Raw genomic sequence first — 27,401 nt, forward strand, 5'->3', positions numbered from 1 at the left:
CCATGTCTGAACTTTCATAGAGGATTAATTTAGACTAGGAAACTCACTCCAGTAGTTCTTTAAATACATGGAAAAATAATAAAACACAAGTAATGGAGGGATACATAAGTGCCTACAAAAACTTTCCCTAAAAAGTGTTCTGCATTATGTATATCTGACTACAGTTCTGCATTTGCAGCAATTGTGTTCCCTGCAGGAGAAACTCATTGGATTTTACTTTGTGAGCATGCAAAAAAGTGCAAGAATAGTGTTAAATCAAAGTAAATTACTGCTTGGTTATTCAGTGTCTTTAGGATATAAATCTGGCAAAACTTGGATACTATATTAATTTTCAGCTCACAAAATCAAACTTCAGAGCTTTTAACTGGGTGATAAATATACAGAAGTTTGCTTCACTAAACTACTGCATGGGTTTTGCTCCATCTACAGGAAACAGGAGGTAAGACTGTCAGCACTGTCTGACACTGCAATATTTTATACAAAAAAAAATCAGTTGATGGCCTATGACTCCTAGGTCTGAAAGATTACGGGCTAAAACTGAATTTATCTTCCAATTTGGATGCATGTTAAAGACCACCGATTATACTAGAATGCATAAAATCTGATAAAGGAATGTCTTAAACACTTTCCTGCACGAAACATTTCAAAAGAACTGCAGAGGTATTTCAAAGCAGTGACTTGACAGTCCTATCCTGCATAGGAGTAACAAGCTAACACTGACTATGACTCCCAAAACCTGAATAAAGGCTCTAACTTGCTATTGCAACTGTACAGACAAAATTCTGCAAGGAAAACCACAAACAATTCATCTTAATTCTCACCTTTTCTGTTGTAACTAGAGGACAGCTTCCAACAAAAACTACACTTCTCTTTAGACAAACTAGAAGAGCTCTGGATATGGACTGTAACCAAAAAATAAAAATTGGTTGGTGGCTTCTGACCACTTATCCTACTTAGCCCAGTCATGGTTAGTTGCTCAAATGGAAGCTCCCTTAAAGGAGTAGATTTTACTAGAACCTGCTAGTGTGTATTCCTGTCCTTTCCTCAAAATTAAAATGGGGAAATGCACTTTAATTCAGTTGTTCAAAGAAGCTACTCATAGCTACTTAACACAACATATTAAGCTACTATGCAAATAGTGGTTTGAGACACTTACTGTTCAGCGGAAATCAAGAAACCCTATAGAATGTTTAGGATTTAATAGGAAAAGCTTACCCCATAAGCATAAAGGTATTCAATATTGATCAGTCCAAGTTGTAGCATTGCTTATGCAGAACATTCTTAACTGAAGCCTGGTGCTTGATGCCAGTGGTGGTGTATTAGAGTACCACTGACCAGGCCCTTAAGATGAATCTTCTCCCCTCTTTCTTAATGCTGAAGAGTTGCCATAAAACTGTCCTAAGTAACATGTCAGCACAAAAGCTGTTGATATGCTTGTTCCCAGGTCTGATTTATCTTGACTTTCTCTTTTGGATCAGCCAAAATGATACCTAACTCAAACTCATTAATTCAGTCTGTTGGCTCACTAGTTTATGATCTTCCATAGCAGAGATGCTCAAGCCTTGTCTACTCAAGGTTTGCTGGCATAGTTATGTCAGGGGGAAATAAAACCCCTAATGAAAGTCCTGGTATAAATGCAGCATACCAGCAAAAAGCTCACTTGGTTGAGAGAATCTGTTTTGTTTAGGGGAAGGTGAACTGGTGTAAGTGACACCAGCAAAACCTTTCCTACTGTAGACAAGGCCTTAGGCTTATTTGAAAATCCCAGCCTGAAGTCTCACCTCCTGAAGCATCTTATAGTTTAGTAAGTGAGTATTTCAAAAGAGCTTTTTAAATATGGCTTTGTAGACCATATTGGACTCATTTCTGTTTTACATGAAATCTGAAATTCATACTAAAATATACTTAAGCTATTTTTCATTAAATAGTTCTCTAGGATTTTTCTATAGCTTAGATTTGGGAATGGCGGAATGAACAAGCCACGATCCTGCAGTTAAAATTATATATTTGAACAGTTCATGTATTAGCTAAAGGTACCCTTAAATACTTCATTTTGCTCACTGTTCATACTAAAATATCAAGGAGATCATAACACTGCTTTTAGTCATGAAATACTTGCTATGAACTAGAATTTAAAAAAGTAGAGACCATGTAAGAACTTTTGCAGCCACTGTAGTTGACAGTATAGTTTGATCTGTTATCTATGAACTGTTACTTATTAAAAATAAGTTAGTTTAGACCCATTTGTAAAGTTTATTGTAGTTTTGAGGTTCAAGGTATAGATAGGTTTCCTTACATCCTCCACCTTCCATGCAAGGGCTAGACACCCTGCACCTACGTATAAATAGGCAAAAGCAAATCTACAGGATTTAAAATAGGCACTGCTGTATTGCAAGATTCATAACACACTTGAGGTGCCATATGCTTGGGAGAGCAACATGTGCTGAACACTGTTCAGTGTGCAAAACTTCAGACACACCCTGAGGGCAAGAAAAGTCAGATGGAAATGTCATTTCTTAAACATTCACACAAGCATCTGATCCCAATAGGCGACTGAAGAGGCCACTTTCTCATGTCACTCATTTGTCCAGTGAGCTGTGATATCACCCCAAATTTGAGGGACATTCAGAAATATCACTTCTATGCCCTGATATTGGCACAGGAGGGAGGAGGTAAAGAGCACCTCTCCAAGGATCAGGGAAGGACCTAGCTTTCCCTTCTCAGCCAGAAGACCAGCCCCTCCTCAGAGCTTCAGGGCTGAGTCTCGCCCAAGCTCCCAGGCAAAAGTGGTACAAAAGATGGTAGCTTTCCGTAACAAACACCACACTGCTACTGGTACCATTCAGGTGGCTGATCCTACACTAGCTCTGGGTGGTGCTGAGGAAAACTTTGGCACTGACCACTGAAGAGCTGACAGTGTGTTTGGTACCAACACTCTTATCTGCACTGACAGTTCTTCACACCAGCAGACTTGGCTCTGGGAACAGTACCAGAGTCCCCAATTCTGGACAGATTTAAAGGCAATCAGTAGATAGACAGGTCCCTCAGTACTGATCAGAACCGGCTATAGATCTGAGAACAAGACATCTGAATGGCATGCCCCACTTATGGAGGAGGATTTTTGCCACTTTTGCCTCCAGGGAGCACAGCAGACCATCCTCATTGAAATAGGACCTAGCTCCATTGAGGCTTGCGCAGTGGGACCTGGTTATGCAATGGAGGAAGGAATCCCATAGTTTTTTTCAGAGTCCAGAAGAGCACCATCAAGCTGGTCTACACATCCCCACTCCCACAGTTCTATCAACATTGACTCTATTAGGACCTCTTGAAGTGTCGAACCATATGTCATAAAGCAGGCTTCCAAAATAGACTAGAGGACAGATAAGTACTTTGATATTTGGGTAGCTTTTATTAATACTCTTAAGTACAGTCACCTGCAAGAAAAGTATATCTATCCAGTTTCTTTGAATATTAATATTTGGTAGACATGCCTGATCTACTAAATGTGTATAGGTAGAGATTTCACCCGTTTTAAGTGATTTTATTAAATTGAGCATGACATGTCAATTTAATATGAAAGTCATCTAGTCCAGTCCCCCTGCACTCAAGGCAGGAGTAAGTATTATCTGGACCATCCCTGACTGGTGTTTGTTCATCCTGCTCTTAAAAATCCCCAGTGATGGAGATTCCACAACCTCCCTAGGCAATTTGTTCCACTCTGACAGGAAGTTTTTCCTAATGTCCAACCTAAACCGCCCTTGTTGCAATTTAAGCCCATTGCTTCTTGTCCTTTCCTCAGAGGTTAAGAGCAGTTTTTCTCACTCCTCCTTGTAACAACCTTTTATGTACATGAAAACTTATGTCCCCTGTCTTTTCTCCAGACTAAACGAACACAGTTTTTTCAATCTTCTCTCATAGGTCATGTTTTCTAGACCGTTAATCATTTTTGTTGCTCTTCTCTGGTCTTTCTCCAACTTTTCCAAATCTTTCCTGAATGTGATGCCCAGAACTGGACACAATAGTCCAGTTGAAGCCTAATCAGCGCGGAGTAGAGGGGAAGAATTACTTCCTGTGTATTGTATTAGCAGGAGTATTGGAAGCATCCCAGAATATTTGTTGTTTTTTGCAAGTGTTACTGACTCATATTTAGCTTGTGATCCACTATGACCCTCACAGTACTACTTCCTAAGCAGTTATTTCCCATATAGTAACACCCTGTCAAATACAAGGATCTGAAGACTACAGCTTTTGTTTTAAAGAAACATTGCACAGAATAATGAGATTTCTTAAAGAACTGACCCATGCCTTTCAACCAGTCAGATTCCCCTGTTCTGTAGGATCTCTGTCACACTAGTTGGCTTAATGGGTCCTCCCTTTGAGCCCAGGGCTACCTCTCCATGAAGTCTACCCTCTTGATGCCCCATTCTCCAGAAGCATAAGAGATCCAGGTCCTTATGTGGAGTGGTCCTTCTTAAACAAGTAAAGGTTGCAGTGAGGCAGTATCTGAAATTCCTGCCTAAGAATGATCAGCCTATTCTTCTGCCAGTTTCTCTTCCCAAACAGTGTTCTTCACTGAAAGCTTCATGTGTTCAGTGTGGTTAGAGCATTGTCCTTTTGCCTACCTAGGATCTTGCCAAAGCTATTTGTCACATGTGCAGAAGATGAGGACAAACTAGTAGCTGTGCAGATGCTGTCTAAATGGGTTTTGGACTGCACGAGTGCCTGCTGTCTAAGAAATTCCCTTGGACACATTTAAGTCTGACTCAACTCAAGCCCAGGTGATGACTGCTGGTGCCACCTTGAACAATGTCCCCTTGACTGAGATTTGTAGGGGAGCAACTTGGAGTTCACTCCACACTTCTACCACACTGCATCCATACCTTAGTGCACACGTCTAGATCAGATGTAAGCTTCGGAAGGGTGGTCCTCCAATCTATATAAGTAGGACTTTTGCATACCTCCAGGAACAGGATACTGTGAGGACAATCACTCAAAAGAATTTATTTACCTTACAGTAACTCTGATTCTTTAAGATGTGTTGACCATACAGATTCCACGACCCATCCTCTTTCCCTGCTAACTTGGGATTCTTCATTGACAAAAACTGATGTTTGAGGCTGCTCTACCCCTTATGCCCTCAGCTCTGATGGTCATGAGGGTATCCAGGACCCAAGCACTGCTCCAAGACACTGCTATTCAAAAGAATCCAATCGTGTGTGGACATGTGCCATATGCACACACGATTCTACCCTTTCTGCACAACTCGGAACCATGGTAACTGTAAGGTAAATAACCATTCTTTTCTAACCTTTGGGTAAGGGAGTTCTGTAAATGCCCTGGAACTTCAAATCTAGCCACATTCTGCTGTAGACTTTTTGTTTGTTAAACATTCCAGGAGTAAACACTAAAACTATTCTAAACCCTTGATTTTTCTTGAGTAAGAACTTTTTAATGAGTTTAAAATCTCTCCCCTTGTTAAGACATGGGGAGGAGGGGAAAACTTCTATTTTTACCACAGAAGAGTACGAAATATAAAGTTGAATCATTTTGCTCCTGTCTCTAAACTGGCATTTTAATCAAAACAAGCGCTTCAAAAAGAAGTGACTAATTTTTGTGAGAACTTGACTTTCATGGATGGCACAATAGTTAAGGGACACTTCTGATTTAAAAAAAAAACAAAAAAACTGTCAGTGGGATTGGGACTGGAACAATATAACTTGCAGAACACGTTTACAAGGCTTTATGCTAGCTAATGGATAAGCATTCAGTATTGAGCAAATTTGGTGACACAGCTGACCCTTCTAAGACCAGCATAGAGCTTCCTTCACCCTAAAAGTGCTGCGCAGCCACCTTGATCTTCTGCTTGTGGTGGGGTGTTCTAGTCCCCACTATGTTTGCAGCAGTATCTGCAGTGGGAACTTTTTTAACAATTTTAACAGGGCTCACGGTACTTTAAAGTTCTGCCCACTTATGAAAGCAGCTGGAAACATCTACTCCTTTTGAAACTAGCCATCTCTAAAGATAACTGGTTGGAACCATTGAACTAGGATAGGCTTCAAATTCCTGATACCAACTCAGTTCAAAACTTTGCAATTTATTTCTAGAATATATTTAATGTACATAATTTTAAATTAAGATTCTATAATGCTGCCTCTAACTGAAACTGAATCACTTTTTGGAGGCATTTGCCTTCATAAGGGCCATTTTGTAGAAAACTTCTAGTAAAAGAAGCCAGACAAACCAGAAGACTGACTGCTTTTAGACTTAAGTTATGAACAAGAGTTTCCTAAAGCCCAGGCAAACTACAGTAAATTCTTAAAGGTGATTCAGTAATTTCTGAGATTTTGAAATATATGAAAACAGAACACGTATTTATATAGATGTTGCAATAATACATCTTTTGTATACAGTATTGAGGCAACAGCTCTTAGTCTCTGGAACCCCCTGTCATGAGTAGCAAGATGAACGCTAGCCTGCTTGACAGCGAAGACTTATCTAATAGTAGCTCAAAACTGAAAGTGTGTGGATTGCCTTTCTGTATAACTTAAATGGAATTCTTTACAAAGTACAGTTTTCACACACAAGTGGCTTAAATGGGAAAAAAGCAGGAAACGCTCTAACTGCTTTGTTTAGTGATATGTTTCCATTTTGGGAGACTTTTATATACTGTACACAATACAATATTTAAGCAGAAAATCTTGAACTATGACAACTCTATCAATTTAAGAAACCAGGTATAATTAATAATGGCTTGTAAAACTTAGGGAACACTAAGTTGCTAGTGTATAGTAGCAGTTTCCAAAGCAGCAGCACCACCTGTCAGAGGCAAAAACACAAACCATATTATCCCTGCAAAGACTGCATCAGTGCAGAAATCCTCTGTATCAACAACTTCCAAACAACTCTTGTCAGAATGTCCACATTGAGTAAGGCTGCTAATTTTCTCAGTACTGAGAAGTCAATATTGAGAAGCCCTGCTAGAACTGATCATGGCCCTGCAGGAGTTTGTTTTTCCAGGGGCCTTGTTATATCTGAGATCCCAGTAGTCCCCTCTACTCAGTACTAGTACTAACTGCATCTCGAATCCCAGAATCAACAGCAGCAGCGAGGCATTTGCTTCCACTCTCCTTATCGGCTCCATGAGTATCCAGCATATCCTCAGATAGGATGGCCACCTGGTCACTTTCTTGGCATTCTCACCATGGTTCCTCTGTCCACAAATTTGGCAACTTCCCAGATACACCTTTGCTCTGAACCTCCACTTCTGTGGTATAACCAGCCACAAGTTCCACCACACCAATGGCCATATGGAGATCTTTGGGTAGTCTACAGGCCCCATACTTTCCATGTATCTGTCACCAACTGGGAGTCTGAGGCACTGTCTTTCAGCCTCTATATCCAGAGCCTTAGAACCTGGTGAGGAAACTTGAGGAGAAGGAGACCAGACTAGGAGAGGAGGCCACACCGCAAACAAATCTCATCTTACTCCCCAGACAAGGCAGTGTTACTCCCTCCACTGTCCATGGCAAACTCTTTCAGAACATCACAAAGAGGGTGATAGACACTGTAGATCCCTCTCATGGAGGTGAAGGACACCTGCCATAAGTCATTGGACATACTGCACATGTCCTCCTTGAGGATCACCCTCCCAATTAACTTGGTGCTTTTGGGTCCAGCTGAGGTAATATGGAAAACGCCAGCCTCAGTATCACCAACATGCAAATGGCTGAGTAAAAACTACATACATGCCCAAGGATACAGAATCTTTTTCACACCATCCTTGTAATTTCATCATTGTGGATGCAGTGAATTCCCATGGCCACCAACATTATGTTAAATACTCCCATAAGATAGGCACTGGAAAAGACTTTGCTTGCCTTCCAAAGAAGTATACTTCTCAATAACCTTGCGCTTCAGAATTGTGAATTACCAGGCCTTTATGGTAAAATATGACCACATTAATTATGCCAAATGTAACATTTTTATTGACTACCTGCCAGAAGCACAATGAGAACAGTCCATTATTCATGAAGGGCAGTGAGTGGAGAGAATGGCATTCCAGACTGCACTAGATGCTGCAGATATGGCCGCCCCCTCAGTATCACAGCAGTCATAACCATGATGCTTGTTGCATCACACCTTTTGGGGCTGCCAAAGAAGGTACAGACAACGTTTGAGGGCTCCAAATTGTTTGCAGATAAGAGTGACACATCACTTCACCTTCTCAAAGACTCTAGGCCCACACTGAAGGATTTGGGGATCTGTATACTGGGACAAAAAAGAAAATTTAGTCCTCAGTCTTCTGACAAATCCTGGCTGCCCCAGTACCTGCTGCAGCGCTACTATGAGCCACAACAAAAGTCTAAAGTTGAGAGGTGTAAACACTCTCAAGCCTCAACATCCCAGACTTTCACCTCAAAATACCAATTTTGATGCTCTGATTAAGGCCCTGAGAGACCACTCCCTACAACAACTGCAACTCACTAACTATTTGCGTCCCTTTGGATGCTGCCTTGCTCTGTTCCTCCAAAATTCGGAAAACTAACTGACTGGGTCTTGGGCCTGGCCTACGGGGGTGGGAATTGATCTAAGATACGCAACTTCAGCTAGGAGAATAGCGTAGCTGAAGTCGATGTATCTTAGATCAACTTAGAGTTACTTACTTTGTGTCCTCACAGCACAGGATCGGCCGCCACTCCCCTGTCGATTTTGCCTCTGCCTCTCACTGAGCTAGAGTTCAGCTGTCGAGGGGAGAGCGATAGGGATAGATTTATCATGTCTATACTACACATGATAGATCGATCGCTACTTGCTGATCGAGTGGGTAGTGTAGACATATCCTTGGACACTATCTCCATTAGATTCTCTATCCATTTTACCTCCATCTCTCCCCATCCCTCTTCTGGGACCTTTCTCAAGAGTGACTGTTAAGATGAGAAATAGGTTACCTGCTCTGTCTGAGAGCCATAGAGCCCATTCTGGTACACCGCTGAGGTAAAGGCTTTTATTCTGATATATCCTGATCCCTAAGAAAAGAGATTGGAGACCATACTGGATCTCATATCATTGAACAAATATGTGAATGCATAAATTCACAATGCTCACGCTAGCAGTGATTTTTTTTTCTTTTTTTTTTAAATCTATAGAACAAGGAGACTTGCATCTTGCCCTCTACCTCCAGGATACCTATTTCCACATATCAGTTCAACCATCCAACAGATGATCCCTGAGGTTTACCCTAAGTCAGAACCATTACCAGTACAGAGTACTTCCTTTTGCCCTTTCATCAGCTTCCAGAGTATCTTATCTATGCACCCTGGGAATTATGATTTACCCATACTTAGGCAGCTGTCTCCTCAGAACCCTCTCCTTCAAAGATGCTCTATGGGCCATCCAGGGAACTATGGATGTATTCACAAAGTTGGGTCTACAAATCAGTGTCCAAAAATCAACCTTAACTCCAGTGCAGCACTTAGTGTTTATAGGGGCCAATCTCTCCCCAACACAGATTTCACAGCCTGACCACTCTGAGACAGTTCTGACATTGCCTCCAACTTCTTGGGCAGGTGGAGGCAGGCATGTTAGTAATATCTCCTGCCAGACTACAGAGGAGGTACATACAGACATGACTCAAATCTGTCTACAGACCAAACAGAGACAGATTATCATAAAATATCAGGGTTGGAAGGGACCTCAGGAGGTCATCTAGTCCAACCCCCTGCTCAAAGCAGGGCCAATCCCCAAATGGCCCCCCCTCAAGGATTGAACTCAAAACCTTGGGTTTACCAGGCCAATGCTCAAACCACTGAACTATGCCTCCCCCTTACAAACCTCTGTCAATGCCCTTCAGGGTCACACTCCCTAGAGTGGTGGGAAGACCCAACAAATGTCTGTATGAGGGTCTCGTTCACACCCCCCCCACACATGTTGCTTCTGACTACGGACACATCCATGATAGGCTGGGAAGCACATGTGAACAACCTCAAGACTCAGGGCAAGTAGTCTCCCATGAAGGCAACTCTCCATATTAATCTATTCAGATTCAGTGGTCAAATGCATTTGCTCACTTTCTCCCACTGCTCAGGGACACGCACACAAAAAATCATGACAGACAACACTGTGCATGTACTCATAAACTGCCAAAGGGGTGCCAAGTCATCCCCACTGTGCACGGAAGCGCTAAAGGGATGGATTTGGTGCATTTGCCACAATGTTTTGATGTCCATGACTTACCTACCAGGAGTACAAATATAAGAGCAGACAGTTTGTTGCAAGTTTTCACATGATCACAAGTGGGAAATGAACCCAACAGTCCTCCACAGCATATTCTATCAGTGGAGGACCCCACTGATAAACTTATTCACTGCTTATCTGAACAGGAAATGCCCACTCTATTGCTCTATAGCCAGACTGGGAAAATGCTTGTTAGGAGACTCTCTGCATCTCCCATGGGACAAGGGCCTCCCATACTCCTTTCCCCGTTCCTTCTGCTGCAGATGGTCCTGATAAAGAGAGAGCAAATGATATACTGATTGCTCCTACCTGTCTGAGACAGATGTGGTACCTGTACCTGTCACAGCTTGCGATGTGTCCATCAATCCGTCTTCAAACCACTCATTACCTCCTCTCACAGGACAAACTCTCCATCCAACCTGCGGATACTTTGGCTCAAGGCTTGGCTCCTTCATGATTCCAACACAGAGCTACTGCTCTGAGGAGGTGTAGGAAGTGCTACTAAACAGCAGAAAATTAGCTACTCATCTCACTTACCTTGCAAAAGTGGTCAAGGTTTTAGGTTTGGTCCAAACAAATCACCCTGACATCTTCTGTCCTCCCTGTGATGTTGGACGATATACTAGATCTCAAGAGGACAGAGCTATCCCTCAGTTTGCTCAAAGTACACCTTGCGGCCATAATGGCTTTCCATCAACAGATAGAGGGATACTCTGTTTTCACTCACCCAGCTACAAATAGATTTTTCCAAACCAGATACCCCATTCTAACATGGGATCCAAATCTAGTTTGAAAGAGCCTAACTAGACTGTCTTTTGAACCTGTGGCCACCTGCTTGATTACCTACTTGTCAATGAAGATGGCATTCCTAATGGCCATCACCTCGGCAAGGAGAATAGGGGAGATTGCAGCACTAATGACACACCCTGCCCCTCCTTCATGGTATTCTTTAAAGACTAGGTCACTCTTAGGCAATATTCAAGTTAATCCCTAAGGCATCCTCATCTTTTCACATAAACCAACGCATTCACCTCCGCACCTTTTACCCATAGCCTCACCATGACAACATTCCCTATGTAAACAGATAAATGGACACAAGTCAGATATTCGGAATGGCAGTATACAAAAACCTGTAGGAGAACACTTCAGCCTCTGGACACATAATAGCAGATTTGAAGGTAGCCATCGTGCAGCAAAAAAACTTCAGGACCAGATTTCAGAGAGAAACTGCTGACCTTCAGTTTGTTTGCAAATTTGACACCATCTGCTCAGGATTAAACAAAGAGTGTGAATGGCTAGCCAACTACAAAGGAGGAGAAACTGCTTTTGGTGTTCACACCTCTTCTGCTAAAGAGGGCCTCATCCTCCCTGATTGAACTGACCTCATTATCTCTAGACTGATTCTTGCCTGCATATTTATACCTGGTTCTGGAAATTTCCACTAGATTCATCTGACAAAGTGGGTATTCATGCACAAAAGCTTATGCTCCAATATGTCTGTTAGTCTATAAGGTGTCACAGGACTCTGTCACTTTTTACATGACAACAGCGAGGCTATATTACATACACTCAACATTAGGAGGACCTTGGCCCTTTATTTTGACAGGATGAAAGCCTTTAAGAAATCACCAAAGTTCTTCCTCTCCATTGCAGAAAAGTCAAAAGGCTCTGTGATATCAGCCCAGAAATTCTCCAAATGGATCTTGAACTGCATTAACCATTGCTGTCATGCTTGCAATAGATTATTTCCATCTGGAATCCATACAGATTCCATGAGATCAGTTTCCACGTATGTTGCCTTCCTCAAGAATGTTCCTATCTCATAAATTTGCAGGGTAGCAACTTGGGCATCTGATGCTCGTATATTTGCAGAACACTGTGTGATAGCATCAGAAGCAGAGTCTCCAGCAATCATCCATAAGACTCTACTCAGAAGCTCCAACCTCCCATCAGAGATACTGTTCGGGAGTCACCTACAGTGGAGCACCCATAGGGACACTACTCAAAGAGGAAGTTATTCACCTTGTGCAGCAACAAGGGTTCTTTGAGGTGTGTCCCTATGGGTGCTCCAAAACCTATCCTCCTCTTCCTCTCCTTCAGAGTACTCAGTGGAGACTTTGCAGTAGAGAAGGAACTGAGGGTGGTTTACCCATGCAGTGCTAATTAGCCTCATCACACATGTGGGCCAAACAGACACTGCTACCAAAGATCGCCGATCAGAAGTGCAGGAATGCAGACACACCTGAAGTGGAGCAACCATAGGGACATAATCTCAAAAGAGCCACTATTATTACACAAGGTGACCAACTTCCTCTTATGCTGAAAACCGGGTACCAAGGCTCCCTTCCTTCTTTATGTTGGAGCCAAAACCTTTTTATCTTCAAGCCCTGTTAGTATGACATACTGTATGCGTGTCTCTCTCTTCCCCCAGCTCCTGGGAAAGAACATTCTAGATTGCTGCTCAGTGTCAGTCCTCAGTTAGGACCTGCTGGCCTTAGAGCTTTAAATAGACTTGCTCCAAGGAGGTTGCTAAGATGAGATTGGACTCAGGAAAGGATGACCTGCCAGCTGATCTCGCTCCTGTTACAAGACAGGAAAAACAGAAGCTGTCTAATTTCTCTGAACAACTTGTTTTATATACTTCTGTCACATCCCTTCTTACTACTTTCCTAAAGTAAATAATCCCAGTTTTTCCCCTTCACTTCATACTTGTTGCTGCTTCTTGGAATCCCTCTATTTCTGCAATATTATTTTTGAGATGGGGTGACCAATGCTGCGCGAGTATATAAAAGGTATTCTAAATTCTTACACTCAATCCTATTCCTTATGCATCTTAACACCTTTTTTTTTTCCCTACAACTGCACCTAGAGCAGAGGTCTTCTTTGGGCTGTCTACAGTGACACTTAGGTTCTAAACTAACACAGCAAAGAAACCTTGTAAAGAGTATGAGCACTTCATTTTTCCCCCTCTCATGTGCATTATCTTGCATTATCAACACTGAATTTAAATTCTCATCCTGTTACCTGTTTGCCCAGTTTGCTTAAGTCTCTCAGAAGTTCCTCAGTCCTCCCTGGTCCTGACTAATCTAAACTGAGTCATCTGCAAATTTTGCTACCACACAACTTGCTTGAATTTCCTGAAGGCACCTTGCTTGTTGTTAACCCTTCATTGGTGAAAACTGACAATGTAATTCTACTGTCTTATTTTCTAGCCAGTCTTTTACCTATGCCTCAGGACTTGCACAAGAGGCTACAAAAAATCAGGCAGGACCTTTTTGGAAGTCTAAATTTAACTGGCTCTTCTATATCCATTACTTTACTGACATGATCAAAGAATTCTAAGATGCGTGAGACATGATTTTGCTTTGTAGAAACCATGCTGATTAGATCAGTTGCATCACAATATCCCAGATGTTTGAACTAATTAAAAATAGAACAACCCTATTTGCCAGGTACAAGTGTAAGACTTACTGATCTGTAATTCCCTGGATCACCTCTGAAGCTTTTTCCAGATTTTCCAGTATAAAATGCAACTTTCCTATAATATGGGCTAAAAGTCATTTGCAGACTCAAGCCTGAGTTGCTGGAAGATTTGATTTAAAACTGCTAAATGATTAGACTAATATGTTCTTTTAAAACTTATTACTCTAAGCCAGCAGTTCGCAACCCACAGCCCAATTAGCACACAGCTGCAGCCTACTTGTGTGCAAAAGGTCGTGGCCTTGCAGGTACGGGTTACTGGCTGCCTGGTCGCCCAGCGCCGTGACATCCGGGCTGCCCTGCCAGGCAGGGTGAGTCGGAGTCACTGGCCGGCCCCACACAGTGGGGCTAATGCCCAGCCCCATATAGCCAGGTTCAGTGTTGGGGCTGCTGTCAGGCCCCCCCCGCCCAGGGCTCCACTCCTTGCCTCACTTTGTGGAGGGATCTCTGGGTTGAAGGCGCTGGGGGTGGGGGAGGAGTCTGTGTGGTTTTTAACCTGCGGCCCAGGTAACATGCAGCCCACAATTATAAATAGGTTGAGAACCACTGCTCTAAGCAGTTGAATACTTCTTACCAATTCAAACTGATTTTGTAAGAAAGTCCCTGTGGCATTTGATGTAGGGAGGAGCCATACTCGTATATTTGTAGTGAAGTGCAAATCTAGCTCTGCCAGACTTCTGGAACCCAATTTAACATGGTCTGTCAGACTAGGGTGCCTTAGAGTTGGGAGAGAGCTGAAAAACAAGCAAGCAAAATAAATCTCAATTTACTTAAAGCTTTTCTGGATCAGATGAAACATAATCTAACTATATACTAAAAAGTTGTCAGTTGGGTAGCTTCTGGAGTGACACAATTTTCTCAGTTCACTGAACCGTTCTATGGAATTCCAATTGCATGACTCTTAACATTTTTCTGACTTTCTCAAATGACAAATGTCTTGGTACAGTTGAACGCAAACCAACAGGTTTCCTTTATGAAGAAAATCTATTTGCCTCAGCTGTAGCCACACTCTCCATTAACATTACTTACAGTAAACTGTCATTTTTACTACAGAATAGCTGGTTCTTTCAGACTTCAGATTCTAGGAGTGGCAAGAAGGAGACCACTTCTGGAGATAATAAATGAATATTTCTAATCTTGTACAATAAAGTTTAGAATTGCCACATGCTAAAAAGGGTATTGTTAAAAATACAGGTTTTTGTATTTCAGGCAGTTTACTAAATTGCCAAGTTTTGCTTGCACGCTGAGAGAGTAGACTTGTCAAATAAGAATGTCTGGGCAGCTGCACTTCATCAGAGCAGAACAACTAGAGAAATTCCATCTGAAGTTACAGTAGACACAGGGACCTCTAATGAATTACATAAGGCAGTAAATATTCTGAGTCTCAGCTGTATTGTTCAGTGGCATACAAAGGATTATTTAGTAAGTATGCTCAACAGAAGGCTCACTGCTGTCTTCATTGAGGGTATGAGTGCACTACAAGCAGCTACAGCAGGACATATGTGGTGCTGTAGCATAGACACTTATTACAATGACAGAGTTTTTCTATTCTGTAAGTAGCTAGGTCTGCGGATGAATTCTTCCATCAACTTAGTTGCATCTAAGTGGGGGTTAGTAAACCCAACTCCATTAGACAGGGTGTGAAACTGCCAACTGTGACCAATGTAGCTAGGTCAACCCTAATTTTCAGGTGTTTTTATAAAAAAGCTTTATTTTTTTTAGTGTGCTCAAAGCTGTGTAGTAATAGTTCTAGCAAGCTGTTATGCATTCAAAGCAGCTGGCTGTGTATTCTGCAGTAACTTCAGGCCCAATCTTATTACTAAATTAGTGGCAAAACTCCCATTGCCTGGAATAGGATTGAGCTCAGTCCTAATCTTCCAAAGATGCTTCATAAAGAACACCAGCCATCTGTCTTTGTTTAAAATAAAATAATATAAAAAATGGTCACTTTAGTGGTCATGAGAGCTCACTATAAAGCAATATACAGTGTCTTAGCAGCTTGTTAAAACCTCTACACGCTTTTGTCTCCTGTCTGAGCTTCTCATTAAAATCCATCTCCTTCCGTAAATATCTCAAAGGCATAAAACACCATCAATTATTCTGATTCTTTAGCTAGGACAGGAAATGGGGATTGAAGGCTGGAAAATTATTTTACAGTACTGGGAATTCATGTATTATATACATTATATCAAAAGGCCATACTGAAGCCTGGTATACAGTAGAAAACTAAGTTGGCTTAAATACATCGCTTAGGGGTGTGAAAATCCACAACTCTGAGTGGCCTAGTTAAGCCGACCGAACAACCAGCGTTCAATCACTCTAGCTACCACCTCTCAGGGAGGCGGATTACCTAGAACTCATCCTATTGGCATAGGTAGCATTTATGCTGAAGTGTTGCAGCAGCAGCAGTGCTGCTGTAACATTTCAGGTGTACAAAACCCTTTGTTATAGCCTCATCTGCAAATGGGTTTGCTACCCTTGAGTCATAAATAAGTAATCTGAATAAACTGCAAATCCAAACCTAAGTGTAAAGCATAAAATAATGCCTCTTCACTGGAAATATCTCAAACTATTTGTAGATATGAAAGTGAAGAAAACTAGGTAGATAGTTATTTCTCTTGTATAGGAGGTGTGCCGAGAAGCTATTTCTACAATAGAACTCTGAATTTTAGCATTGCTAACTCAAAAAATAAAGATGTAAACTACAGGTGTGGGGATCCTGAAGGTAGGTTTGGGCATGACTTAAATCTGTATTTGTGAACCATGTACGATGTAAGTGTTATGTCCAGATTGTGTGAGGGCAATTCATATAACTCTGCTTGGCATATCGGTATCCTAAAATGGTATTAGAGTCCTGCCTGTTGATTTACCTAGTTGACAGTGTTCTCAGGCATCACTGGCTGGACGACTTCTTCTTATGGAATGACTATTGACCTGTTAAAGGGGTTTCTCTTGGTTCTTTAGTTTGAATTTATTACTCAGCCTTGGTAAAGTGTGCCTCTAATGCTTCCATTTATTTCATTCTACTCACCTTAACTCGCTTTGTCCCCCATTTGGTTTTTTCTAATGTGTAAATAGCTTACGAGGAATGTGGCAAATAAAATAACATTTAGGTCTGGATGCGTATCTGAGTTCAGCTATTCTTTGTTCTCTGCAGTTTGGTGCTAATATGCTCTTGCACACCACCTTAAGTCAATAAGATCAGATATGTATCTTCCTATTCCTATTCGGTCCACAACTTATTGAATACACATTTTTTGACCCACAAGCATATTCAGACTCCAGAAAGTTTGGGGTCATTTTGAAGTAATATAATGGTGTCTAGGTAAATATTCTACAGTATCTGCTGATAAAACTGTGCAAGCCATATAAAAATGGATTACAGCAACTCCTTTACAAAATCACAAGTCAGACTTCAGTTTTGAACTTAAAAAAAAAAAAACCTGACATGGTAACACTTTATTCTTTTTCTTTTGTAGGCTGGAGTAAAGGGAAAACTAGGCAGACTGCTGGGGATATTTGAGGTGAGCTATTTAAAAACAAAGAAACCCAAACCCCCATACCTAAAACAGATGTGTCGACTGTGCAAGTTGATAGGCTGGTGAAACCGACATCTGTGCAGTAGTACCAGACTTGAAGTTCTCCGAGAGAGTCAAGTGTTCTTTGTAAGATCAAAACAAGTTAGATTTAAAGTGGTTAAAAGGAAAAAAAAAAAAGTTGGAAAAGGAGGTGGGGAAATGGGCTTGTGCTTTTTTGCTTCTCTGATGTTTAGGGCCTGGAAAGTAGGAAGTCTTCAAGATGTTGGAAATCCAGGTGTTCTCTTCCCAATTTTCCTGGAAGAAATGTATGGATATCTGAAGAATTAATAGGCTTGACACTTGGAAACCAAAAAAGTGAAACCAGACTTTTTAATTCAGACTAAACATTTTCTTTAACACCCAGCTTTCTAAAATAGCCATAGATCTTTAAAGCCAGAAAATACCACCAGATTATCTGGTCTGACCACCAGTCACAGGTCACTGAACACTACCCAGCCACCTGCACACTAAAAGCACACTGGAATTAAACCAAAGTTTTACTACCCTCGTAAGACTTCTCTGTTGTATGCCACATAGAACAGGAGAGATAAGGGTGAACCAGTGTCTGAAGCCTCTGAAATCAGAGAATGAGACCCAGATGTTTCTAGCAAGTGACTAGTTCCATACTGCAGGGAAGGTGGGGGTTTTTTGGTTTGTGGTTTGTTTGTTTGTTTTTGTGGTTTTTAAACAAACAAACCTAGTCACTGCTAGTCTGGCTGGGGGGAGGGAAGAATTCCTTCCTGACCCTGAATATGGGCATCAGTTAGTTGTTGAGCACATGAGCAAGACTTGAGAGAATACTTGATACCACTTTAGACCACTGGCTAATACCATCCAATGTCCCTTCTCCAGCTGTGGCCATCTCTGGTGCTTCATATGAAAGACTAAAAAAAATGAGTCAAAATATTAGTGGGGGCAACTCAGATTCAATACCTAGTCCTTTTAAGGTCTCAGCTTTCAGTCCATTTCCTTGGTTTTACTTTTGGCTTCACGAAGACAAGATTGAACATTCTTAGTATATTGGAGATTTAAAAATTCAATTCTAAAAATCAGGCTTTCTCAAAAGCAAAAAATCCCAAAAACAACAAATTCCTTTGTCCTTGAAGTGTGAGTGACAAAGGGACCCCATCTAGTCAGCTTGAGTTACTTTTTAACTTCTGTTGTTACAACCGTATCTTCCAATTTTTGTAGTTTGACAGTCACTGTTCTGTTTTTTAAAAATGTTTCCCCTGATGCTTTGTGGCAGACCCACACAAATGGGGGAACTGATGATACAAAATGTCAAATGCTTACAAAGAATTGGAGAATAAAACCTCCAATTTTTTCTATAGTTACTTTAAACATTGGTTGCAACAGTAGCATGTTAGATTCTTTTTCCCTTTAAAAGAGTAACAGATCAATGTTTTCAAAGACAAGTGGAGTCTTCCCCTGCTCCACAATCAAAGCAAAGCTTGAGCAGATGTGTTAATTATATCTGCCATATAAAAGCCTTGCTGGGTACTTGTAAATAAATAGCTTATATTAACAAGGCCAGAATAACTAAAATAGTTATATGGTTCAATTTTAATACATAGTACAATATGCACCTGAAGCGCCACTTAAGTGTGTGTTGGGATCATTAAATGATGCTAAGCTGTCCTGGAAAAGGAATGCTATACAAAATAAAAGTGCCTACTGAAAAAGGCATGTTGAACATATTGCATTGACTGGCCATTGTATGAAAACAGATTTATTAGGTGAAGGTGTTACATATAAATGGATGCTCTCTGGCACAGGAAATTAACTTTATATAAAGAAAGGTAGTGAATTATATCTACTACAAAAAGTTCTAACGTGATAATTTTACCATTATTTCATGACTGAAATCTAACACATGCACTTGAACGCCTTGCCAGTATGAAAAATAAGTGGAGTGATTTTAAACTAAATTGGAGTAAATAAAAAGATAGATGAAATTTGTCAACAAGAAAATAGTCTTAGTGTAACTTTGCTTCTTTAAAAGAAATTACTGTTTAGGATTACAGATTGTTAAAGAATAGATTTAAAAATTACAAATCTTATTTTACATAGACCCTGAAAGTAGTTCTCAATTTCCACCTTATTTACCTCCCAAAACCATGCCTCTCAAGGACTGATTCTCAGACAATAGCTTGGCTGATGACATAACACAACAAGCAATGCAGTGAATGTAGCTTTATTTTAGATGGTGGTTATGCCAACTGTTTCACAAGTTCTGAACTGAAGTCCTAACAAGTGTTTAGAAACCTATAACTGCCTCAGAGGAAGACAAACATAATATACCTTGCATACTTCGATATGCTATACTATGGAGAGCAGAAATTCCTTGAGATAGCGGATAGTAAGTTTGGATATATAGTACTGATGTTCAGAGTAAGTTTTAGCCTAGTTAAACTACAAGTGCTTCTATTTTAATCTGGCTCTTGTCTGTTTTCCATATTGTGCAGCAGTCAGTTCCATAGGCTGATGATACCCTGTTTCAAAATTTCCAGTCGTGTGACTGTCAGACTTTATGTTGAACTGCAATGACTGTTGAACAGTTATGAAGCATCAACAGATAAAAACTAGAATTAAAATTAAAACATTCACTTGATTGTCAGATATTTAGTTTTAAGACATGAGTTAAAAAATATGGCTTCATATACCACAGGAGATAAAAATATGGCTTCAATGTCTAAATGATGTCTGAGTACTCGCATTCCTAATTTTTTTTCTTTCTACTTTGAAAACCCAGATAGCTTCAAATTTTCTTCCTTCTTTGGATCTTAAATGGCAGTCCGAGTAGAGAGAGAGTTTTTCTATGTATTAGTATGAAATATATATTGAGAGAGGCACTCGCATTACAACAGTTTAGAATCAAATGTTAAGTGGAGTTTATCTAGAGCAGCAACCTGCCAGTGAACGGACTTGAAAAAAAAAAAGGCATTTTATCCTATTCATAGGCTGAATGACAAACTTTGAATCAGCTAAGACATAAATGGCCCAGGGATACACTTCTGTCTTTGGAAATGGCAAAAATCTGTCTCCCATACTTAAATACCCCTTTCACATTGCATGTCAAATACCACCAACAGAAGTTGGACCAATAAAAGATACTACCTCACCCACCTTCTTTCTCTAACATCTTTAACAGTACAATACTCTTTCCTTTTGAGGAGGATACTGTGGAACTGACGGATTGATGCCCAAGTCACATGGAGCGAAGCAGAGAGGTTACTGCATCTGCTATATCTACTTTAGCTGTAGGTTTCTGGAAACCAATAAAATGCTGATTGGTTCATATTTTCTCCAAGTTCAGCCACTGTTCACGCGAGTGTCACCGTAGTGTCCAAATATTTCAGAGGTAAACTAGATATGCATGAGATCCCTAATAGGTAGACTTTGTGGAATCTTCTGTGCTTTTTTTTTTTGTTGTTCCTAAATTTGTATAGTTTATATACACACACTATCATTTTGGTACAAAATCTTACACAGATAGGATTTGTGGCATGCCCTAAAGGTCATCAAATTTGGATTAGCCTAATTGCGGGCAGCCTGTTCCTCTGGACCCCCCCTTAACTGAGAACACCCACAATATTCTTTGGTACCTCTGTTCTTTGTTGCTTTCACTTTATTGCTCAGATTGTTTCATAGTGTAGCCCTAGCATTTCTTTTAGGCTATATCTAATACTATAGGACTCCTAGGCCTGCCTACGCTGCTGCTTAAGTCGATGTGAGTTAGTCGCTCAGGGATGTGAAAAAATCACCTCACTGAGCAATGTAGCTTATCTTGACCTAGCGTGGTGTCTGCTCTGCATTATGTAAGCAGGAGATGCTCTCCCTCCAACTTAGCTTTCACCTCTCGAGGAGTTGGAGTGCTGAAGTCAACAGGAGAGCACTCTGCCATGAACTTATCGCATCTTCACAGACCCACTAGATCAGTGCTGCTGTGATCGATCACAGTAGCACTAAGTTAGCATGCAGGTCTAGACAAGCCTTCAGACTAGGTAACAGCTGTACCATGTCTGTCTAGTTCCTCATCTCTTATCTGGCTCTTCAGTTGGAGGCATGGCAGCACCTTAAACAGCTTCACTCCCCTAGATAACTGACTTCAGTTTTAGGGCATGTTGGATGGAGCTCCTTACCAGCCAATATATTTAACTTTCTAAATTGGAGGCAATTTGTAATGCCTCATCTCTGAAGCAAAGCTAGAAGGTAAGGAACTGGCCACTATACCTCTTTTAGGAGAAGAAGTTTAAAGCTAGGAGTTAAGCTACATATCTGAATAGTTTGTTAGGTTGTTTTTGGGCAGGCATGCTGGACTCCAGTGGTAAAGCGATAAAGATCCCTACGCTGTGAGGACTAAGTTGACTGAATTGGAGACGTTCCCTCTATCACTGTTGCAGTTACATGTTGCAGTTACTACACCTTTTTGCCCCTTTTTAGTCTGAGTGTGCCCACCTTAGGTGTTCGGTTTCTTGTCCTTACCTGTCTGTGTGGAATTTCTCAATTCTCCTACCCTTAGACTGAGATCTGGGTACACTACTTGCTTATCAGCCTGCAGCTCTAACAGGGTTTTAAGGATTGATAACCAACAACCTTCTTAGAACTTCTGTTTAGGAATTAGAACAAAACAGTAAATTATTTAAAACAGCCTACATATGCACTATTAGGGCATGTCTACACGAGACAATACTGCATGACAATCTAATGCACTGTAGATTCACAGCTTGGCTTGCCACACAGTAACATTCTGTGTAGATAAGTCAGAAGTCTCATATGTCACTACAAACCAAGTTAGATGATTCAGTTTTGTTCCAGTAGCCAGCTTAAATTCCCCCACAAATCCTCTTGTCTCTGATGCTCAATCTGTTTCTCTGTTCTACCTTATTAAAACTGGCTTTGGAGCGCCCCAAAGAGCAGCCATTAAGGGTACTTACTTCGCTATCGTCCATGAGTTACCCGTAACTGTAAGCTGTTGGGTAACTAGGGAAGAAGGAAAGAGGCTCTCTCTAATAGGTTAGTGGGATCTGCTAACAAGTCAGACCTGCAGGGTGAAAGAAGCATTCTGTTATGTAGTAGTTACCTGTGTTCCCTCTGTGCTGTGCACAATCCGGTAGCTGTGTTCAGGTGCCCTCCCCCTCCCTTTTTGCAGCCATGTTGCTCCTGGGACCCTCCTGCTGGCTGTGCAGGGTATGGAAGGGGGGTGCTGATGTCAGGTGCTGCCTGCACCCCATACCCCATCTCTGCAGAGCAGGGGAGGGGGGACGTGGCTCAGGATAGGAGCAGTAGAGCTTTCAGTGAGTGCCTTAAAGAGACCGCACATGGCATCTCTCAGAAACTTCCCCAGCAGCCAGCACACTCAGTCTGTGTCGCGCGCTCTCACACTGTCTCAGACTCGCATCCCAACGCATACTAGTTGTTGTTGTTTCTATTTGGTACTTCCTGCAATGCACCTGTATTCTCTGTAATTTTATTCTTTCAAAGTGTTTTACTCTTTTGACTGGTCTATGCATTTTCATAATTTTTATTTCTTACACTTAAATTTACTACTTTGGGTACTGAGTTCTAAAGTGCTTAACCTGTGCTGGCTGGAGTAAATATCCATATGTAACGTTAATAAATAAATAAATTAAATAAATATAGGTTTTTTTGTTTCTACTGGTGGTGCTCATCCGCACATTACCTTGGTGCACGTAAAATTTACTCTTTTCCATCCTTGTGTGGAATAGAGGGAACATTGACAGTCATAACTTACTATTGGTAGATCTAGATTCAGTATTAAGGAGCACACTCTTCTGCTCATGAATCCCTTGTCTATTTCACCTATACTGGGTGAAATTCTATTGTCTCCATTATACATGTGGTCAGACTAGATGAGCATGATGGTCCTTCCTGGACTCTCTCCTAAGTGTAGATGTTTGAGAGTTAACTAAATGAATATCATCCAGTTTTCACACCATAGCATCCACTATGCTTTCAATTTTGATTCTATTCAGTACTAAGGGTGGCTTTCCTGTTTGATGGAAAAATGGAAGTTCAAATACTCTTGTATTTAGTGCTGCAATAGTAAGGCTTATGAAGGATTTTATAACTATCGAATATAGTCAATGAAAGAGTTGGTTTTGTTGTCAGCAGATACGTTGCACACCTTAATCTAAGGTAAATAATTTAAGAATGTGAATTTTAAAAAGTATGTCTTTAAAAATAACTTCCAAATTACTGTGAATTAAAATGTGTATTTCTAACATTCAAGCAGAACCAAGACCGGAAGCATAGGACTTACGTTTATGTTCTGACAGTGACTGAAATATTGGAAGACTGGGAGGATTCAGTTAATATAGGCAAGTTTGTTTTTATCCTTGCTCTGTGCTAACTTTAATTATGAAGTGTATTTTATTTTCTAGAACCTACAACAGTGGATTCTTTTCTAAATCTGGAGACAACCCGAATCTGTGGCAAAACTGAAATGATTGTAAATGTTTTCCTCAACTGTACAAAACTTAACCTTCAGATACAATATAGAAATAACACAATAGATGAAGTAGGCCTTGTAAAGCAATAAGATGGGCTAAAAGGTAACTTTAGACGTAATTGGAACTCCCAGTTGGCTAGTCATAATTACTCTAGTCGTAATTGCAAGTGTTTAGAAAATGGGTGTTTTATAGAAAACTATTGTTAGCAGATTTTTGCTTTTTGTTGAAAAACTTTCAATTTTTGTTTCCAGAAAACAAAGGTTTTGATTTCCATACAAAAACAATGACAAAGGCATTATCAAACTTTAATGAAAAACTTTGACTAGCTTTAGTCAAACTTATACTTCATCACTTTTCTAGCACTCGAGCAATGCCAATATTAGTCATTATCAAGGATAAGATTAGATCATAAAGTCACAGATTCCGTAACTTTGAGATCTCTGACATTTTCCGCATCAGCTTCAGAGCAGCAGGGCCAGAGCTCTCAGCCAACAGTGGAGTACCTGGAGCCATCTCCCAGAGTGGGGCTTGGGGTGTCTTTCCCCCTGCTTGGACTGCAGTCTCTCACACGCCTTCCCCAACCATTTTTAGTAAGTCACGGACAGGTTACAGGCTTCTGTGAATTATTGTTTGCCTACAACCTGTCCGTGACTTTTTTACTAAAAATAACTGTGAAAAAATCTTAACCTTACACATAAGTTACATTCACTGGCTAAAGCCTGCTTTGTCAGTGATTCTCAAACTTTTGTACTAGTGACCCCTTTCACACAGCAAGCCTCTGACTGCAACCCCCCCTTAAATAGTGTGTAAAAAAAAAAAAGTGTGTTTAATTCATAACACTACTATAAATGCTGGAGGCAAAGCAGGGTTTGGGGTGGAGGCTGACAGCTTATGACCCCTCACATGATAACCTCATGACCCCGAGGGGTCCAGACCCCCAGTTTGAGAAACCCTGTGCTATGTTTAGATCAGAGGTCAGCAGCCTATGGCACGCATGCCAAAGACAGCACGCGAGCCGATTGTTAATGGCACTCTGCTGCCTGCTGGGGTCCTGGCCGCCGGCCCTGCTCAGCCAGGACCCCAGCAGGCAGCAGCATGCCATTAAAAATCTGGCCCAGCCCGGCCTGCTCTTCTCCACCCCTCCCACTGGCATTTGCACATGCTTTTCTCATCTGTCACTTCTGGCAGGAGATTGTTTCCGCGTTAGCGTGTCCATACACTACCTGGCGTCTGCAGAGTCTGAGCAGTCCCGGAAGCGGCCCTGCAGGCGGGGGCAGGAAGAGGGACCCAGCCCCACCAGAGTTGCAGTGCCCATGAGGCCTGTAAACAGGGAAGGGTCCTGGGTCCCGAGTACGGCCAGCCCTGCTCCCTGGACTCAGGCAGGCTGCCCTGGGGTTGCAGTCCCGGTGCTGGGATGAGCTCAGCTCTGTACTGGGGCAGGCTGCGCCCACAGCCTGAACCCGAGCCCCGGGGCTGCAGGTTGCTGCCTGCTGGACTCTGGGAACAGCTGGATCGCACCTCTTTCCTCACCCCCGGTCACTGGATCCCGCTCCCCTCTGGCATTGAGGGCAGAACCCAGGAGTCCAGAGCCCTAGTCTCCATCTGCCCCTCCACCCCCTCGAACAACTAGAGCCCAGCTGGAAGCCTAGGAATCCAGAGGCCTCGCTCCCAGCACTCCTCCCTTTAGCGTCAGAGCCCAGCCCACACCTCTCATACACACCCAGCCCTCTGCCCTGACCCAGCACCCCCTCTCATGCCCCCTGCCCCATGCCCTGACTCTGGCACCCCCACACATACCCAGCCCCCACACACCCCATGCCCGGACTCTTGCACCCCCCACATTCCCACCCTAAGCACCAAATGGGAGCTGCCCAGGTAAGCACTCCACACCCAAACCTTCTGCCCCAACCCTGAGCCCACTCCTTCATTCTAGCTCCTGGCCAGAGCCTTCACCCCCAGTCCCCAGCCTGCTCCTTCACCCAGTGCTCAGTGCACTCCCACCCTCAGCTCAGTGCAGAGAGAGAGAGGAAGAGAATGGGTTTGAACCAGGGAGAAGGTAAGTACCTACTCTATATGTGGGCAGGGCTGGGACCCCAGACTGGCAGCGGGCTGAGCTGCTCAGCCCACTTCCGGTCTTGGGTCCTGGCTGCTGGCCCCACTCAGCCTGCTGCCAGTCTGGGGTTCTGGCTGCCGGCCCCTTGCCAGCCGGGGTCGTGGCCGCCGGTCCCCACTCAGCCTGCTGCCGGCCTAGGTGAACGGAACCCCAGGCTGGCAGCGGACTGAGCAGGCCAGCGGCATAAGATCAGCATTTTAATTTAATTTTAAATGAAGCTTCTTAAACATTTTGAAAACCTTGTTTACTTTACATATGACAATAGTTTAGTTATAGACAGAGACCTACTAAAAAAACGTTAAAATGTATAACTGGCATGCACAACCATAAATTAGAGTGAATAAGTAAAGACTCAGCATACCACGTCTGAAAGGTTGTCAACCCCTGGTTTAGATGCATAGAGCATCTAGTCCAGTGGTTCTCAACCCATTTACCATTGTGGGCTGCATATGCAGTTCTGTGTTGTGGACTGCATCCACACAACGTGTACTACCTGTATGGCCCTGAGGATGTCATATGGGCCACAGCTGTGTGCTGATTGAGCAGTAAGTGGCCCATGGGCTGCAGGTTGAGCACCAGTGATATAGTCAGTCAGTCTACTTAAAAAGCATTTTTTTAAATGTATCACAAGACTACCCTTTTGCTAAATTTAATCACTTACAGATATCCCTAATAAGTTAGTCTGCCTTCCATGTGGTTTTACCTAAATATTAACTTGTTGCACTCATTGAACAGCATGTTGATTGGTTATCTGATGGATCACACAGGAATCTGCACTAAAACAGTATCGTTGGTTAGTAGACAGCTTTCCCATTTCAGGAACTGGAATTTTAATACTTTAACATAATACTATAAATTTATAGAATTGTGTTTTTTGCCATCAAGTGGTATGTTAATCATGGCAGTGTCCCTTTAAAAGAATGTTTTAAAAATTACAGTAGCAGCACAATATATGTAATGCAAGTTGTACAGCAAAATGAAAATATAATTAACAGATTTTTCATGTTTTCAGTGTAGAAATAACTCCTTTAAAAAAAAAAAAAAAAAAAAAAAAAAACCAAACAAACCCTTATTGCAAGGGTTCCCAAACTGTGATACATGTACCCCTGGGGATATGCAAGACATCTCTGGAAGGAGGGAGAAATTATGTAATGGTGGATTTTATTTATTGCATTTTCATAGTAAGCTACTCAAATGAAGCTTTAAAATTCTGGACATTTTGTTACATAAAATATGGTAGTTTAATTTACTTCAAGATATACCAATGAGAACACAGATGCTGACGTATGGAGCTCTCACCTCCAATCACCATACATTGCAGGTTCATTTGTCCAGCAACTGTCCAGTGTACTGAGCGCAGAACTTAAGAGTTTTTTTCAGTTCTATACATCACACTATCACAGGGGTCAACAACCTTTCAGAAGTTCTGTGCCAAGTCTTCATTTATTCACTCTAATTTAAGGAAACGCTTCTTAGTAGCATGCTTTAGATGGCTTCATTTAGTCTTATCAACTGAGACATGAG

General features: G+C 41.7%; 1 protein-coding gene across 3 annotated transcripts in view; it reads left to right on the top strand.

Moving 5' to 3' along the window:
* NUDT4 (nudix hydrolase 4) overlaps window positions 1–27,401 on the top strand; it is a 54,259-nt gene that overhangs the window by 22,071 nt on the left and 4,787 nt on the right. The window contains exons 3-4 of one of the 3 annotated variants that reach the window (XM_075066952.1): window positions 17,193–17,237; window positions 23,545–23,636. In XM_075066952.1, coding sequence (XP_074923053.1) covers window positions 17,193–17,237; window positions 23,545–23,636 — 137 coding nt within the window. The remainder of the gene's footprint in view (window positions 1–17,192; window positions 17,238–23,544; window positions 23,637–27,401) is intronic. The other 2 variants (XM_075066956.1, XM_032774914.2) reach the window with 2 other exon arrangements.

Source organism: Chelonoidis abingdonii, chromosome 1, assembly GCF_003597395.2.
Source record: "Chelonoidis abingdonii isolate Lonesome George chromosome 1, CheloAbing_2.0, whole genome shotgun sequence".
Lineage (NCBI taxonomy): Eukaryota > Metazoa > Chordata > Testudines > Testudinidae > Chelonoidis > Chelonoidis abingdonii.